This window comes from Xiphophorus maculatus, chromosome 8 (assembly GCF_002775205.1).
Source record: "Xiphophorus maculatus strain JP 163 A chromosome 8, X_maculatus-5.0-male, whole genome shotgun sequence".
NCBI classification, from domain to species: domain Eukaryota; kingdom Metazoa; phylum Chordata; class Actinopteri; order Cyprinodontiformes; family Poeciliidae; genus Xiphophorus; species Xiphophorus maculatus.
The window spans coordinates 25,301,929-25,319,887 of record NC_036450.1 but is presented as its reverse complement, the minus strand read 5'-3'; the positions used below and the strand labels follow the sequence as shown (position 1 = coordinate 25,319,887).

The following is a 17,959-nucleotide window of genomic DNA, read 5'->3' as shown; positions in this document are numbered from 1 at the left end:
TTACAGATTTTGATATTAAAATACAAACATCGAGCAAATTTTGGGACTAAATCCGAGTAAAAAAAAAACCCAATAAAGCAACATGTAGCTGCTTTGTTTGACCGGAGGAGATAACGAGACCCGCAGCTCTTACTTCTGACAGAACTGTGAAGCATAACAGGCAGTTCACACACACCCACACAAACGACATAACATGCTAAATATACAGCCGCTCTGTTTCTCAAATAAGTAGCGAGAATGTAAGTGCATGTTCTAAATCAGCATGCAGAAACGGTCGACTGCAGGCATGACACACACACACACACACACACACTCCACAGAGGAACGCTCCGATTTCCTGCTGCTGAAAGCCGAGCGGGGGCACAAAACTGGTTATAAACATTTTATATGTTTATATATTTAGTACCTTAATATTGAGGAACATGAAGTGGTTATATTTAGGGTTATTAAGGTATGGAACCTGGAGTCAAACAAACTCTTCCCCCGCTGGGGAACATTTCAAACTCAACTACGAAGCAAATCTGAGCGATTTAAATGTTGTTTGTGATAATCAAAAGAAAACATCAGCGGGGATTTGCTGAGTGGAAAGCTGTTATTGCAGCAATCCCTTCAGTAAGTAATTTTGTTGCTTTTTCAATAACAATGTGAAAACAGTTGAAGAGCTTTTTTGAAAAATGTAACCAGTATATTGTATTCTGTAATTTACCACATTTATACAGTGTTTTGTTTTCTCTCCAGTCAGTTTTAAATCTTTTGAGACTTACATTACATTACAATACAGCTTGAACTCTGTTGTGTTGTGCTCCATCAGGAGCTCGAGGAGCGCCGTATAGGTACAAGTTATACCTTGTATAATGATCCCTTTTTTATTGTCATAAAAAGTTATGACAATTCCAAGGGGCCCTGACCGACAGGGGGCCTTCTGCAATTTATTTATTTTATTTTTCATAGAAATGAAAAAAAATTGGGACCCTGTGAATTACAAAATTAGTCATATTGTGTTTTCCAAAATAGTTTTTAGCAGTAAAAATCAAATGTTCCCAGACCAAAAAACACACGTCCATATTTGCCCTGAATCCCTGGATCTGCATGAAACGGTTCGTTCCTGCTTGGAGCTTGACGGTGACGCTGTTCAGCAGAAGTCAATGGAAGACAAGAACGACTGTGGCTGTTACTATGCTGCTAAGAAAAATAATAAAGTTAGGTTTTCACAAAAAAATAGAGAGAGGGAGAAAAAAACAAGTGTCAATTTATAACCTAGTTTTTCTCCAAGAGAGGTGGGTAGACTGTGTGAGATTATCACAGACTTTAACTAATATAGAGAAAACATTTTATTAAAATTATATACTGCAGTTTGAATAAAATGCAGCTACATAGTATTTTTTGAGAAGTCTGGATTGTTTCATCTATATTTTGCACGTTGCCTATGACTGTTGCTTGTGGGGAGAGACATTTCAGTAATAGAAAACTAATAGAAAAAATTTAAGCAACTTACTTGCATACTGTATGCAAACTGTTTCATGTAAAATTCACTAGCAGTGAATATTGTGCTAGTTATCAGTATTGAACCAAAGAAAACAAGGCAGTTGCAAGCCTTTAAAATTGTGACGCTTTTGATCATTCAGATAGACTCAAGAAATTGTAACAGCAGCTGCGTGGGGAGGGGGGGGCAATTTCATTTTTTGTCATGGGGCCCAAGATTCCTGGCGACGCCCCTGCTCGTGTGAGAGGAAGTGAAAGTTTTCCAACTTTAAAAACAAATTAAAATCTGAAATTTGTGTTGAAGAGCTATTTTTGCACCATAAAGCTAAATCAACAGTAACATTATCAAACAATAATCCTTCATTCTATTTGACTTTTTCTTGAGTTTTAGTCTATTTTCCACATGTAGCAAAATGGCAGCTGACAAAATATTTTCCATCACAGTTTTAGTGGGCGAAGCCAACCCTGCCCAGTAGAGGGCGCATGTTTCCAGATCTGAAACAGGCCAGGTAAAGCTTTAAACCTGGCCTGAGCTTCTCCAAAATATATTCAAGGGGTAAAAACTTTATTTGCAGGTAGAAAAATAGACGTAATAATGTGAACCCAGAATATTTCCACACCACTGCTCCTCATTATTTAAATGAGAGAGAGAAAGACAAAAAGGGACGTTAAACAAAGTGATTTAAACTGAGCTGTCGCTCATCCTGAGGTTTTAAATCTTCTAGTCTTAAGATAAAGCTACAGCGCTGAAGGATAATAAGACATTTCCAAGTTGGCTGCCTTCCTATGACTTCACAGCACAGAACTGGCAGGCCTGTGATTATGTAATGAGAGATTAATCATCTGGTGGGAAATAATCTGAGATTAGCATCAGGGCGCTCCTCGCCAGCAAGGGGAGGGTTAGTGATGTGGGAAAGAGAGACTGCAGAAAGAGGAGACTGGAAAACTGCTTTATTAATAAAAACCATGGTGGAATCAAGGATGGTTAACTGGATGCCTGATAGCAAAGACAAACATCTCTGTATCTGGTTATATATTCTTAGGTTTTGGTCCCATCAGGAAGTTACTTTGTTCATCTAAGTTCATTTGGTTTCCTACAACACCATTGTAAATATAAAAAAAGCGGAGGAGTAAATTTGTGAGAAAAAAACTCAGATTTTTGAGATTAAGCTCAGGAATTTTCTATAGAAAAAGCTTCAAGAACATTTTTGAATTTCAAACGTTAAAAATGTTCTACTTTTGAAACTCAGAAAATTTCCAAAAAGAGGAAAATGTTTGGCTTCTTAACCTCTGAAATGACCTATTTAAAAAAAACTTTTTTTTTAGAAAATGTTTAACCTTTGAAACCCAGAAAGAGCCTCAACTGACAGGACCTACACAACGTAAGTCTCCATCAGCATGACAAATAGCAATACAGTCACTGGATGAGTCAGGTATTAACAATATTAAATGTGGGTGGAAAAACAATGTGCCTTCATATTTTCATCTGGGTTTCTGTTCAGCCTACAACAGTAAGACAGATAGAACTGTAATTGACACAAAGCTTCTGTCTTTTCCGATCATTTAAAATGAAAATGTATTTCTAGCGGGTTGTTGAGGGTTCTGTTGACAAGCTGCAAGGAACAGGAATCCAAATAATTGTTGTATAACTACAGCAGACGAGTGAAGTTAACACTATTAACAGACAGCAGAACAGCCTCAGTGTTCACAGCTAACAAGCCCAGATGAATGAATAATTATATCATGTCATTTTATGGTTACTATGACACCTAGAGAGGATATAAAATGCTAATAATGTTAATTATGTGTTTGGTATGGTTAATTTACTGCACACGAACATTTTGAAAGCAATTCTTCATTTGTTTTAAGCCTTGCCGGTCTCATTAGCCTCGTTGTGACAGAGCAAATCCGCAGGGAAACTCAAGCTAAGGCCGTCCTACACTGGCTTCCACGTTCTTTTAGATAGAAAACCTAACAGAAGTTAGCATTTGACTGCAGGCTTCCAACTCAGGAGTTTAGTCAGTGAATAAGTCGAATTTTTCAATTGTTGGCTCAAGCTAGAAACCACAGGCTAACTCCAGTTCCTAATGGCAACAGAAGCTACTAGCTAACATTTAGCAAAACCGTGACCTGAGGAAAATGTTAGAAAGCTTAGAACGAATTCATCAGAAACTACGTGTGATTTCATAAAGAAACTCTGATGAGAAAGAATAACAGTGAACTAATTTATTCATGTACTTGTTTAGAATCAACTGATGGTGGCGCTGCAGTAGGGAGGATCATTTTTGGGAGGTCAAAGTGAAAGCAGGTTCATAGCAGCAGGTTAACTTTGGTTTTTGTCATTTGTTCAGCTTGCAGTTGTTATAAGACACGTCTTAAAGGAGCAGTGTTGTGCAAAATCGACTGGTTTGAGCTTTACATCATGCTATAATCATATTCCCTCATCAAAAACACACCTGGAGTGTTGCTTTGATTTTTTTATGCATGCTTGAGAAATCCTTTAATTTCCATGGCAACCATGCAGCTGTGCAAAACGCGTGGGTGGCCCTAGCGCCGCCTTCGAGACCAAGCTTATTGTTGGGGCTGCAGGTTCCAAAAGCAGCCCTCCCCCAAACGTCCCTTCAGACTAGCCAACAGCAATTAGCAAACATCTGGTGGAGCGGTGCATCTGCTGAGCTCTTTATACTAACTGCTTCTCAGTGCAACGCTGGTAAAAATAACGTTGTTAAAGGGTTTATAGAGAAGTGATGTTGAGATGACTTCCTGAAGGCGGAGTTTCAGAAAGAACGGAAGCTTTTAAAGAGACAGAGCCCCAATTTCAAGGCGTTAAATTACAAACTTTTGTTTGTCATGTTTGATATGTACATTATTTTACAACAACTGAAGTTAATATAATACTTGACTGTGCTACAAAATGGCACTATGTGGCTTGAAAATTCTTGATGCTGTCCCTTTAAGCATTGTAGTTGACTTTCACAGAGCTTTCATCCAGAGAACACACAGAGGCTCCCACTGACTCATGCAAACACTGCATGCTTATACAGAACCCAAATTACACAGGTTTCCAACAGAAGAACACCGCGTACTGCAAACACACCCAACACACATGCACGCCCACACACAAACACACACAACAGAAAGCAGCAGACTGCAAACACTTCAGACTTTAGATGAAATTACAGCAAAAATAAACGCAGCAACACCATCAGAACCCAAATTACTGCACATTGAGCATCTGTGGAGTCTCTTCGGAGAGTTAAAGCATGCAGAAATTAATTCTTTAACGAGATTCGCTTTGGCACTGAGGGAATATGCTGAGTGAAAAATGTCTGCAGCAGTGCTGCGCAGTGTCCTCCAAGCCGAATGAAGATGTCTGAGAGAGCAAACACTGAAAAAAGTAGAATGCAACTCCTACTTAAAGAAAATGCAATAATTGGTCATAAGTTTTATATACATAACCTTTATTTTACCAGAATAAAAAGCCCATTCAGACTAAAAATATGTCAAGAGAGTCCTGACGAAGAAGCAGCAACAAATACATCACACAAAATCTAATAAAGTTACTTCAACTTAATTTAGGAAGTTTATTAAGTTGTCAATGTAAATAAACAAACTTCATTCAACGGCTTGTGACCAGTTAACACATTTATTTTTTTAAAGTTGGAGCTGCTTTCTCTTTTTTCAGTGAAGATGCAGAGAATCAGATGTAGACTTCAAAAGATTTAAAGAAACTTAAAAAACTATGTTTGTTTTTTCATGTGAATCATGTGGACATCAGTGGGTTTGTGATATCAAACACAAAACTTATACCAAGTTTTGAGTTTGATATGATCATAAATTAACCAAATATGCCTACAGGCCTCCTTCAGGCTTCAAGAACACTGAAAAAAAAAACACAGGTAATCTAACTTTATAAAAAAAAATCAAGTTAATTTGTTACAGGCAATCAAATTAAGTTTATCCAAGTAAATATATTAAGCTTATTAAGTTGTCATGTTAAACAAACGTAAAAAAAAAAAAAAAACGAAGAAAGAAACGAAACAAAGTTTGACAAGCTTAATTCGATTACATGTAACAAAACAACTCAATTTATTTTAAATTGGACCTCCATTCTTTTCTTTTTTTTCAGTGTACAGGCATAATGAGGTCTGGCATTGCCTCTTGATTTCCACCGGTAGAAACAAAACCTCCTGCAAAACAATGACTCATGCTGTGCCATTAAGGCCAAAACTCTGCAGTACTTAATGTAACGACAAGTTTGCCATGAATTAAAAATAAATAAATAAATAAATATGGAACAAAACAGAGACGGAGCGGATAAAAACTGGACCTGGCCTACCTTGACCTCTGCCTTCTTGTTGAGGAGACTCTTGGCTGCTGCGGAGAGGCAGAACGACACACCCTCAGACGGAAGAGTACACATCATAGCAAACGTTCAGACCACCACCACTCCGAAAAATCTGCTCACACAAAACACACACGCACGGTTATTCATGCATGCAAGCATTGCAAAAATGAAAAAAAATTAAATGAGGACAAAACACCACCTGCTTGAAAGCAAGCTGGAATTATTACAAGTTCATGTAAAACTGATCAAAAACATTCCCTTTTGTTCAGTGGGAAACATTAAAAACTGGCACTTCCGAACCCTGATTCGCTGTTCGGAGCATCAGATAAGCAGAGGGCGTCAGCCATGAGGGGAGGAGGGAATAAAAAAAAATAAAAAAAAGTCTAATTCTCCATATAATCCAAACACAGAGATGCACACACAGCCACCGCTCCACGCAGGGGGGGATTAGGAATGGAGCTGTGGAGGAAGTGGAATAGAGCTGCAGGTAAACGATAATGGGTCGGTTAATCTCAACAGCAGGATGGATTACTGCGGTTCATTGACCAGAGCCAGGAAACACAGAGAGCTGGGATACTTTCTGAGATGTTAAAAACGAGACGAGGAGCCGCAGCGCCGACATTAATCCCTCATCGGAGCGACGCTACAGCTCTGCGTGGAGCTAACCCTCCCACCGCGGCCAGTCTCTCTTTCTCTCCCCCCCTCATATTCTAAATACTGCATGCACTCCTGATTCTTATTACCACAGAAGAAGAGATGAAAATTAATACCCTCTTCCCACGAGCTGCGTTTCCATTCACCATATGACTGCGCAATTTGACATTTCGAAAATAAATTTGCTTAATGGAAACACTCTAATTTTGAAAAAATAAAATAATAACTCGTTTTTTGACTGAAAGTTTTGGCGATAGGATGATTTATTTATTTATTTTGTATTTTTTGGGTTGTATCGAAATTAGTTTACTTCGCAAAACTGCAATGGAAACACTTTTCGGCATCACACCAGTCACGTGATCAATAGCCGGATGTCGCCACTGGCTCAAACCACGAAGAACACGACGACAGGAAGTGGTGGCGGGTTCAACCTTTATCAAAGGTTGAACCCGCAGCAACAGAGGAGCGATGAAGCTGCTTACCTTGGCAGGTATTTAAGGTGCGTTAAAGGTGAACAGAGCGAGAGAGAGAGATTAAAACCAGCAAGGAGTGTGAGCGATGTGCAGCTTTTCATGTAACTGAATCAGTTTAAGGATTTTCCAACCCAGAGGGAGGGGAGGAAGCGGGGTCACCTTGTTCCACGATTCCAGCGGTGGTTCCCGCCACCCCGCTGACGGCAGCCGGAGCCGTGGTCTGTCGACCCACTGAAACACAACGGAGAGAGACGAGACTATTGGACAAGAGAAAACCAGGAGCTGCATGAACTTCAGGGTCTTCTACCTGAGTAAGAAATTATACTTTATTACAGGGCATGCAGTGCTTTGCCAAAATATTCATACCACCCTGAACTTCACATTTTTCCATGATACAACCACAAATGTTAATTTATTTAATGCAATTTCATTTAACAAATATCAGTTGGTTCTCTATCATTTTTAAGTGTTCAAGAGTCATTGTGAGCCACAGGTTGTAGACCCCCGGGTTCGATTTAAAGCTGCAGTGTGTCACTTTTATGAAAAAAAAATATATTTTGTTAAAACTGTCATCATATTGTGATTGTTATGAGACAGATCATCTGTGAAAATAACCAATCTATTCTGCTTTCTCCCATGCTAACCAGAAACAACCAATCAGAGCCAGGAGGTGGGTCTTGGCGCTGTCAATCACCCTACATGTGGCGCTGCTCATCATCTCCCTCTGCCTCTCCACTTGGCGCTGTTCTACTCTGCAGCTATGCGGCTAATAGAGCCTGTCCTGAATGCTAGGGCTAGTTAGCATGGCAGATAAACGGCTTTACTGTAACGGTAAGTTGTTTCTCCACCATTAGCACATTTAGCAGTGAGGGAAGACATGGAGGAGATTGGTCTTTTCGCAGATTGTCTGTCTCACATTTCACCGTCACGACATAGTGACAATTTCAACAAATATGTAAAAACGAAAACAACTTTTTAAAAAGCAGTTTTTAAGCATGTCTGTGTGTTAGAATGGCCAAGTGAAACTACACACTCAAAAATATTTATAATCTGCCAAGACTTGAAAGCAGGTCCAATATGAATGCGTTTGAGTGATAAGATTCAGTCTTTAACTGCAGCAGAAATATAAGTTTGTTTGGGTTTTTTTACTAGGAAGCTAAACACAAATCCACACCACACTTTTTAGATGCTGGTGAGGCTTTAGGTTCTGGACTCATCAGACAGATGTTAACATTTCTTGGTGCGTCAGATCGTACGTATCTGTGTTCTGACTGAACTCCGAAGCAGAGGCTGATCTCTGATTAAACACTCATCTGCAATAAAGGGAACTTCTTTTTCTCCTCATTTGGCTGAGTAAGTGGTCATAAAATTCATTAGCTGCAGTTCCTGAACGAGGTTTTTTCTACCAGCACATAATGGTCTATTGTAATTAAGACATGTTTAGTAGGGAGCTAAACTGTAGGGAGCTAAAACTGAATGGGATGAACTGTATGGTTTCTCTTCGGCTTTCTCTGCCATGCTTGGAGAGATTTTTCACATTTCTTCTGTACTTTGCCATCATATGCATAAATGAGTGTGAACTTTAGTGTGGGTGTGCTTGTGTGTGAAGGACAGATGGCATGTCACCCGTCTGATCAGAGCACAGTTCTTACCAGAGAAGTTCCTGGAGACGAGCATGGTGGTTAAGATGGCTCCCTTTGGTTAGACAGAGAGAGAGAGCAGCATTATCATGAGGCCAAACAAACACGAGTGAACAGGGTTCATGTCTGAATCAGGCGTGTAACGCTGCAGATTCAAACTCATTTTCATTCTGGACCATGTCTAGTTTATGGATGTTCTCAAAATGGCCGGTAGCAGCAGAATGTATTGATAAAACTAGGAGTGCACCGATTGCAGTTTTTCTGGCTGATTCCAGATTACCGATCTTTAAAAAGCCTGACCTACCGATTCCGATTTTGGCTGATACTGATTTTTTAAATATATTTTTTTGTCTGAAATGTTGCTAAATTAAGCAAGAAAGTCGCTGAGTTGGTAACAGTGGGATGACTACTGAGGCAGATAAGATCGGTGGATAAGATCGGCCTCACGTGTAAGTATGGGTCGATCACCGATCAGCAATATTAAGGAAACCAGGGCCGATTTATCGGTACATCCTTAGATAAAACCCATCAACAAATTGTTACAGAAAATAAAATATTAATAAATAGCCGTATCTGCATTCACTAAGTACTTCTTAAAGTTAAATAATATTGAACATCTTTTCACATTGATCAGTCTTATCAGGATTTTATAATTTTTGTGATTTTTTTGCAATTAAAATGACCAATTTTGAAGTGCTAATACAGAAATAGTTGTGACAAATTTTCAGTATTTGCTCTTATGCAAAAAGAGAAAGGTGGCATCTGTCTGTCTAGCCAGGCTTTTTGTGAATTCATAGCCTAGAAAATTCTGTGGACTTTTATACTGAAATTTGAACCATTATTGTGAAACCGCTTCTTTTAAAGTAGTCACACCTCTGTCTCCGGGGAAACAGACTCCCAGGACTCACACTCTCTTCCACGTTTTCTCCACTGGAAATTCCTTCCCAAACCTTTTTTTTTTTTTTTGAAGGGATTTTGAAAAAAGGAAAATCTGACTTTTTTTGAAGAGTTTCAGCCCCAAATGAGATTTTGTTTCAATTCTTCCCATTGAAAAAATATGTGAAGGAAAGCTGTATTTTTGATCAAATCACTCTGGATAAAACTAATCTCCATCTTACTTTGATGATTCATGGTCGAGTCATCAAGTGAAACACTATGGTTCCTGTTTCCTGAAGATAAAATGTATTTCTTCATGTGTTATTGCTAAGATATTAGAAATAATCATTTCTTTTGAATGCTTAAGACGTCTTTCACATGCTGATTTTGCATATTTTGAAATTAAAATGAACCTACTCATTTGCAAATTTCTTTAGACCAGAGTACACTATTTCTTTTATAACTGCACAATATTTATGCTGAAATTTTGCCCTTACTGTACAGCATATAGATCTTTATTCTGTTCTTATACATTGCATATTATTGTCGTTGTGTGAATCTACTTGCCTTTATTGCCTGTCACTTTGCTGATCTCTATTTCTATAATGCTGCTGAGTTTGTAAAACAAAACGTAGAGCAATAGAAGAAGAAACAAAATGTCTTCATGACCCATTTAGTTTTTTCACACCTTAAGTTTCCGCCTGGCGTTAAACTTCTTCAGGCACTCGACCGTCTCCTGTCTGTGCATCATGGAGGCCACCGTTGAGCGTTGCTGTGGGGAGAGAGACAGAGAGAGAGAGATGCTGAAAATAAAACATCACAGCAGAGCAGCTTTGGCACTGACAGATTTATGTGGGCAGAAGCTGCAGGAGAGCCTCTGCTTTACACAACACATTTTGTTGATTCTGAGGCTCCCAAGGTACCAGGCCTAAACAGATTCACGTTGCTCTTCGTGGATTCCGGCCAAAGTATTTTGAGTGCTTTGCGAGGTTGTGGAGCCGAGCCAGGCGCCGATAAACACAGCAAACTGAACTACAAAGGCATAAATTATCCAAGGGGCGATGTCTGACTTCAGGAAGCCGCTGTTTGCAGCTGAATCTCAAAGCTGCTCAGAGTCAAATAGAAGAAGTGAGTTCTTCCTACAAAGACTTCATTTTGCTTAACAATAAATTCCGTCCCATCTTGAACTCTACGGTTGTTTTCCCACCTGATAGTCTGGTTGCTTCAGTTAAATTGGGGACCAAAACAGCAACATTTGTACCATCTTCAGCTGCTGAGGTTCTCTTTCACACTGCACTGTGACGAATCAACCAAACGCTTTGAAAAACCTGTTCCCCTCCTTGCCTGTGGAGGCACTGCACCAAGCGCTACTGAAGGAAACGACACAAAAACCTCTGATGAAGACACTGAGCGCAACTTCCTTTTTCACAAAATCTAAACAAAATTGGAGTGGCGTGAAATTTTAGCAGTTGTGGGATTTCTCTTTGGTAAAAGACCATCAGTCATTTCTAGACTAGCTCGTTTGTTTTGGTTGTATTTGCCCAGAATGCCCTGCCCTCTAGTTGTCTTCCTGCTTTTGGATGGTCTGCGGTCCAGTTGGCAATCACATATAATTTCAAACTGCACCAGAGTTCACTCCAACCAAACTGAGACATAGGTTTGCTTACAAAACCTTCATCTGGGCTTCCCAAAATTGTTCACAGGCTTATTTCTGAGTATCAAAAATATCTAAGACGTCTTTCACTCATTACTCTGACATTTGGCAAACAAAAATTATTTGGGTAATCTTGACTGACCTAAATCAGAAAAAGTTTAGTCTGATTCATTGTTAGAATGCCTTCTTTCATACAATATGTGTAAATATCAAGTTTCAACTGCGCAATACCTTGAATGTAATATCTTGCAATACCTTCTCAAAGAGAAGTCACACTTTTGTATTTCTTTGACACTAATTGTCCAGAGAAAGCCGGGCCTGGTATCTGCTCCATTCAGGAATAGATTGCGTGTTTGGGAACAGATGGTGGGAAGGCTTGGCAGCTTCCATCAGATTTTCTGAGACTCCCAATTAGGCCTTTACAAATTAGTCAAAGTGGAGGCGACGAAATATTGTTTTCTGTCAGCAGCAGCAGCGGGGTTCTGGATGTGCGAACGTCACTTACGCAGACCCACGGATGCTTCAGAGCCTCTTGGGCAGTGATTCTCTTGGCAGGGTTGATAGTCAGCATCTGGTTGATTAGATTTTTAGCTTCAGGAGTCACCGTGTCCCACTCTGGAGAGGGAAACTAATCAAACCCATACATACATACACACACACACACACACACACATTCAACAAATATGTATGCAGCGATATTTTTTCCATCTCAAGTCAGAGAAAAGCGAAGGAACAAACAAGCTCACATCGTACGCTCCGGCTTTGATCTGCTGGTAGAGCTTGTGCTGGTCTTCGTCCCAGAACGGAGGGTACCCAACCAAAAGAATGTAAAGGATGACGCCTACACACAGGAATACATCTGTCTAGAGTGACGGGCTAGAGAACAAGGAGGCGGCAAGCATGACGACGTAAACATAGAGCTTACCACATGCCCAGATATCTACAGGTTTACCGTACGCCTCCTTCCTCAGTACTTCTGGGGACAAGTAGCCAGGAGTTCCTGCAAAGCCTGCAAACAGAAACAAAGGGAAAGTAGGATGCACATTCTTAGCATTAAGGCTTTGTTTTAGATGAAGAGCAGGTTTTTTTATGCAGGAGATGCTTCTTACACGTACATCTCAAATGATTAGGATATTGCATAAAAGTGAAAAATGTCAGTCATCTCGGTAAAGTGAAATGGTTCATTTTTATCGAGATTCACAGAACATAGAGTTAACGCCGTCACACATAAACCAGCTCAAAGATTCCTTAATAAAAACGTTTACAGGTAGATGACTCCTTGTCAAAATGAGTCAGAACAACCTTAAAGACATTTAGAGACAATAGCATCTTAGCTTCATGAATTTCTGCATCCGGTTCCACGTGGCATGGAGGCGATCAGCCTGTGGTTCTGCGTAGGTGTAATGGACGCCCAGGCTGCTTTGACAGCTGCCTGAAGGTCATCTCTCTTGTTGGGTCTGGTGTCTCTCATCTTCCTCTTGGCAACAGTCCATAGATTCTCTAAAGGTCAGAGTAATTTGCTGGCCAATCAGGAACAGGAACATGGTCACTGAAGCAGTTCTTGGTACCTTTGGCATTGTTGATTGGTGCCAGGTCCTGCTGGCAAATCAAATCATCTCCATTCAGCTCATCAGCAGAGGGAATCATGAAGTGCTCCAGAATGTCCTGGTAAACGGCTGTGTTGACTGGACTTCAGAAGCCAGTGGACCTGAACCAGCAGATGACATGGCGACCCAAACCATCACTGACTGTGGACACGTCACTCTGGACTTCAACCCAAGTGGGTTCTGGTCCTCTCCACTCTTCCTCCAGACTCTGTGACATTCCACCAGCTGTTTGCTAATTGCTGCAGGCTAATTTGAAGGAGTTGAGTGGGAGGAGTCGCGGGGCAGATGTTTGTGACTCACATGCATGAAAGTGTCAAGGCAACACACCGGGTATGTTAACATATTAATGCCCCTTTAAGTGAAACAGGTACGAGTGTGCAAAACCTTCACCTGTAGCTAATTGTCGTATGAACTAAAAACAAGTACTGGAGATTAAACGGTAAAGATTGGTTTCTGATTCTGTCCCCATTTTTTCTCTATTTACATAAATTTCTAAATGAATTTATTTAATTAAGTTGATTAAATTACACAATCACAACTGAACCACATCATTATCCTTTTGACTTGCACGACAGTTTCACCTGGGGACTATTTAATAAATCATATTTAGGACTCTCCTTCTTTCCGGTGTTTAACTGGGATTGCGCTCCAATCCTCCAGAGCTGGAACCTTTCTGCCGCCGACTTATCTTTAAAGATTAAACGATCTGGCTGCCTTCGCTCTCAGAGGCAAACTGTTCCTGGTGAGACTTAATGAGTTCCCTCCACCCACCGGCAGCATTACAACTCCAGCTTCCTGCCTCCGCTGGATCAATCGGCGGAAACTGTTTTACTTTAACCTCAAATATTGACACGTCTGGATTTCGTCTGGCTCGTCTCGGCGCTGAGCGGATTTGGAGATGGCGGACGAAGACATCTTAATCAGTTTGCTGGCAGCTATATTTGACGGAGGAGAGACTAGAAAAGTGGGACTCTCCACCCGTCTACAGAAAAGGCCAGCTTTCAATGTTTTAATACAGAGAGGACTGGTGATGAATTGGGTAGAAAATAAAAAAACAAACAAAACAATAATAATAAACATGTCCACAGCAAAGAAAGCGAGTGGAGAGTTTTTCCACTGCAGCTAAGAAATGCTTCAGATAATCACAGCAGTGAGTGCTGTTCAAAAATAGATGACATCCAGGCAGAGCTTTTACTTTGGCGCAGCCTCTTTATGCATCTTTGCCTTGGCTCTGGACCGACAGGAGGACATGTAGAGCACTTGTTTCGGTTCGTGCAAGCACTTTTCATCTCTGTAACCCATTTACGTTTGCTTCCTGAACAGAAAACCACCAACTTTGTTTTAAAATTCGTTCTTATTATTCTTTAGGTAATATATGGGGAAAATACTGCAGAAAATAGAAGATCCAACTGGATCTTTTGTTAAGAGGAGAGGAAGAAAAAGTGCTCAGAGGAGGAGCTTGGTCCTAGCAGGCGGAGCTACGCTCACCCACATGGCTGAATGGTTGCCATGGAAATTAAAGGATTTCTCAAACATTCATGCAAGTTTCCATATTTCGTTTATTATTTAGCAGATGAAATAAAAATGCCACAAGACGTTTATGTTTAAATGCAGTTTATGTAGATATTTCTTAAAGCTGCAACATTTAACAGCTAACTGCTCATTAGTGACTTTCCGCATGAACGAGCTTATTCACATGTGATTTTAAATGAACTTCTTATTTAATGGAAACAAAGCAATTGTGAAATTGTGTTTTATTGATATTAGTAGAATATAGACAAAGAATTGTACACATTTGTAATGGAAACACAGCTATTTATGAAATATAAATCTGTGGTTGTATGACTTCACCCTTTTGGATGATTTGTATATGTGTGTGTGTGTGTGTGTGTGTGTGTGTGTGTGTGTGTGTGTGTGTGTGTGTGTGTGTGTGTGTGTGTGTGTGTGTGTGTGTGTGTGTGTGTGTGTGTGTGTGTGTGTGTTTAACTTACCAAACCAAGCCTGCTGGTCTCCTTGAACTTCTATAGCCAGTCCAAAGTCAGCCAGCTTCACAGCTGCGTTCTTACACTTGCTGGCCAGCAGCAGGTTCTCCGGCTGCAGGCGCAACAAACACCACAGACAAACAGTCCCATCAGTACTGCAGCGTGGAGCAGAACGCTGGCTTTGTTAACAGAGCCCGTCTGGGATCTGAGCAAAGCAGTCCGCTTTGACCGGCGACCGCGGTCAGGAAGGAAAAACTCCACAACGTCTGAAGAGATCAACAACCTGAAGAATTCAGCGTGGCTCGGTGGAGAACGGATTTTTCCACATTCTGTCACCATAGCCACAATGTTTAGTGTGAATTTCAACATTTCAGCACATTTTATGGCAACCGACTGCCTTCAGAAGCCACCTCTTATTTATTTTTCATTTTTAGAAATGGTAATGTAATAAATAGCGCATTATGTAAAGTGATATTGTGTTCATCCTAATTGTTGTACTTCTAATAACAGTCATGGTGTAGATCCCATATATGAATTTAAATTGAAATTTTGGTGAATAAATGCCAAACTTTTGATTGTTTAGTCTCCTTTTCAGACTCGCAGTCTGAACCCTGAGCGACGAGGCAAAATGATTCAAAATGCATTCAGGGGTTTTATTACATTTTGCGTCGATTATTGCATGACGCAGGTGACGCAGTGATTTCATTACATTATTACATAATGCAGCGGTGCGTCGTTGTGTCCACTGTGTCTTTTGTATTGTTTCTGTGTATTTTAGTCTTTCTTTGTCATTTCCTCTTTTTCTGGTCTCTGCTTTTATACCAAAACATGAGCTATTTATGTCCTTCATGTCTGTAAAACGCCTCCATGTTTGTTTTGCAGGTCTGTTCTTTTGATTTCTTCTTCAGTGTGTAAAACCTGATTCAAAAATGTTAAATATTTTCAGTTGTATAATTAAAAACAACACATTTACATTGATAAAAACTATCCCAATCTGACCCTTGCGCCCCAAAACTCCTGCTCCCTTATTGTTTTCAGAAGCAAAGGAAAAGCAAAGGAAGCTGTGAAGATTAATAATAGCTGTGGACGTTGCAGACTGACAGATGGGGTTTAAAGCCTTTTTGCTGTTTTCTTTTAATTCAGGACGACAGAGGACAGCTTGTCTGTTTGAGGTAGTGGTGTCTGTGCTGTTCTGATGCTGAGTTAATGATGAGTCCGAGGAAAGACACACTGACTGATCCGATGAATCAAACAGTAATCTGCCTAAAGAGGAGCAGCTAGCTGTGTGTTTACCTCCAGCTGGAGCGCTCCTCATTGAGGAGGTTTCTGTTTAAAGGAAGTTGTTCCTTTCTACTCTCACCCTGTGCTTCCTCTGTAGCGTCGAAGCTAAATTTTCGTGCAAACTTTTGGTTTTATTGGAAGACGTTTTAATTTCTGGAATCTGACTATATATGACAACTCACCAACAAACACCCCAGTGGGAATCAGATGCAAATGTTTGGGATTGTGAAGTTATCCAATGAAAAATGAATAGCAATATGTTTGGTTTATTTATCCTGTCATAACAGAAAACAAATGAGGTCATATTTTCACAATTTTACTCATTTACTTCTAAAAGTTTTAAACCAAATATTACAACTTTTAGAGGTGAAAGTTTTAATATTTTACGTCTGAGACTTATCAAGCAAAATATTATAATTAGGTAAATATTTAGTTTGAAGTTAAATAAAGAGTTTGTTAAAAATATTTAGCTCATTTAGCTGGCTAACTAAATTTTTAGTTTGGATTAAATATTTAGTTTATAAACTAAAGTCTTTAGCTAATTTAGTTTGAATATTTCATTTGCAGCTAAATAGTTACTTTGCCAACTAAATATTTGGCTTATTTGTCTTGCTAACTAAATGTTTAGTCTGGAGACAAATATTTAGTTTGTAAACTAAATAAATAGTTAGTTTGTTAATTAAATATGTAGTTTAAAACTGTAACATTTATCAATGAATAGTTAACATGATGGTAAATGAACCTCAATTGTTTTCTCTTGTGGCTAAATAAGAGAAATAATAATAATCCCAAATATTGGTGTTAATTTTTGACTGTATAATCTTCTGTATAACCACAACTTATACATCTGAGCTTAATTCTGAGTGAAACTGCAAAGGCAGTGAATACCTATGTACTTATTATTTTTAAATGTTCAATGTTTAAATGTATAATCAGGGTGTAACGTAAAATATGGAAAAAAGTGAAGGGGCTTCTGGGACGCTGAACTGGTCAGTTTGAATACCAGGCTAAATGAAAAGAGAGAGGGCAATCACGGTATTTTGGTCATTTCCTTTTCTCCATCCATTATCTGTTTTGGTGAAGGACAGAAAACTGAATATCACAGTAATAATATCACAGCCACTGAGCCAGTAAATATCACAATAATAATGCTAACAATGACTTGAGTTCCAGCTGTTTTTAAAGTTAGGTTCTATCACAAATGAGCATTACTCATTGTGGTGTGGTACAACTAGACCAGGCTAACTACAGTGAGCTTTTAAATCCCTACATATGGTGCTGGTTTATTAAGTCTCCATTCTCTTTCTTCTGACTCCCTGCTCTGTACTGACCAAATAACCAAATAAATCTTCACCTTATGAACTCACACTGGTGCTTTGCTCTCACTATTTCTTCTGTTCTATTTATTTGTCACCACTGTTCTACAAACTTTGACTGCGTCTTTGGTTGCTCAGGTTAACTCAGGATCCAGATGTCGCCAATAATAATTCAGTTTCCGCTATTGTAATAATCAAAATAAATCTATTTTTGTAATACATAACTCATATTCCTTTCCGTAACGCAAAGAGCTGACCGATAAAAAGAATCTAGTCCTTTTGATGACTGATAAGTTGTTACGAGGTTACTATGGTAACATGACGGAGTTCATCGAGCAGAGTTTGTAAAACACGTGAACTTTCACAAATCAAAGGCACAGTGTTCCTTCCCTGTCTTTAACGTTTATATTTCCATGTAAAACACGGTTCATCCTCCAGCTGGTGATGTGTTGGTTTGACACGCACTAAAAATAAATGTGACATGAGCGTATACAATTTGGTTATTAAATGAACACTTTTAATTATCGGGTTGCTAAGCAAACTGTCGGACTAACTTGTTAAAAACTTGTTGACAAATTTCCTCCCATGTCCAACAGGGATGTGATAGTTTACTGACACGCCCTTAATTACGGCTCTGTGTTGCTAT

At 39.4% G+C, this 17,959-nt stretch overlaps 1 protein-coding gene across 4 annotated transcripts in view; it reads right to left on the bottom strand.

Moving 5' to 3' along the window:
• camk2b (calcium/calmodulin dependent protein kinase II beta) overlaps positions 1-17,959 on the bottom strand; it is a 52,953-nt gene that overhangs the window by 12,318 nt on the left and 22,676 nt on the right. For 2 of the 4 annotated variants that reach the window (XM_023338113.1, XM_023338114.1), the window contains exons 7-14: positions 14,726-14,828; positions 12,053-12,136; positions 11,874-11,968; positions 11,633-11,755; positions 10,162-10,245; positions 8,610-8,652; positions 7,117-7,188; positions 5,822-5,859 (exon numbers count right to left, since the gene is read on the bottom strand). In XM_023338113.1, the coding sequence (XP_023193881.1) occupies positions 5,822-5,859; positions 7,117-7,188; positions 8,610-8,652; positions 10,162-10,245; positions 11,633-11,755; positions 11,874-11,968; positions 12,053-12,136; positions 14,726-14,828 (642 nt within the window). The remainder of the gene's footprint in view (positions 1-5,821; positions 5,860-7,116; positions 7,189-8,609; positions 8,653-10,161; positions 10,246-11,632; positions 11,756-11,873; positions 11,969-12,052; positions 12,137-14,725; positions 14,829-17,959) is intronic. The other 2 variants (XM_005806857.2, XM_005806858.2) reach the window with 1 other exon arrangement.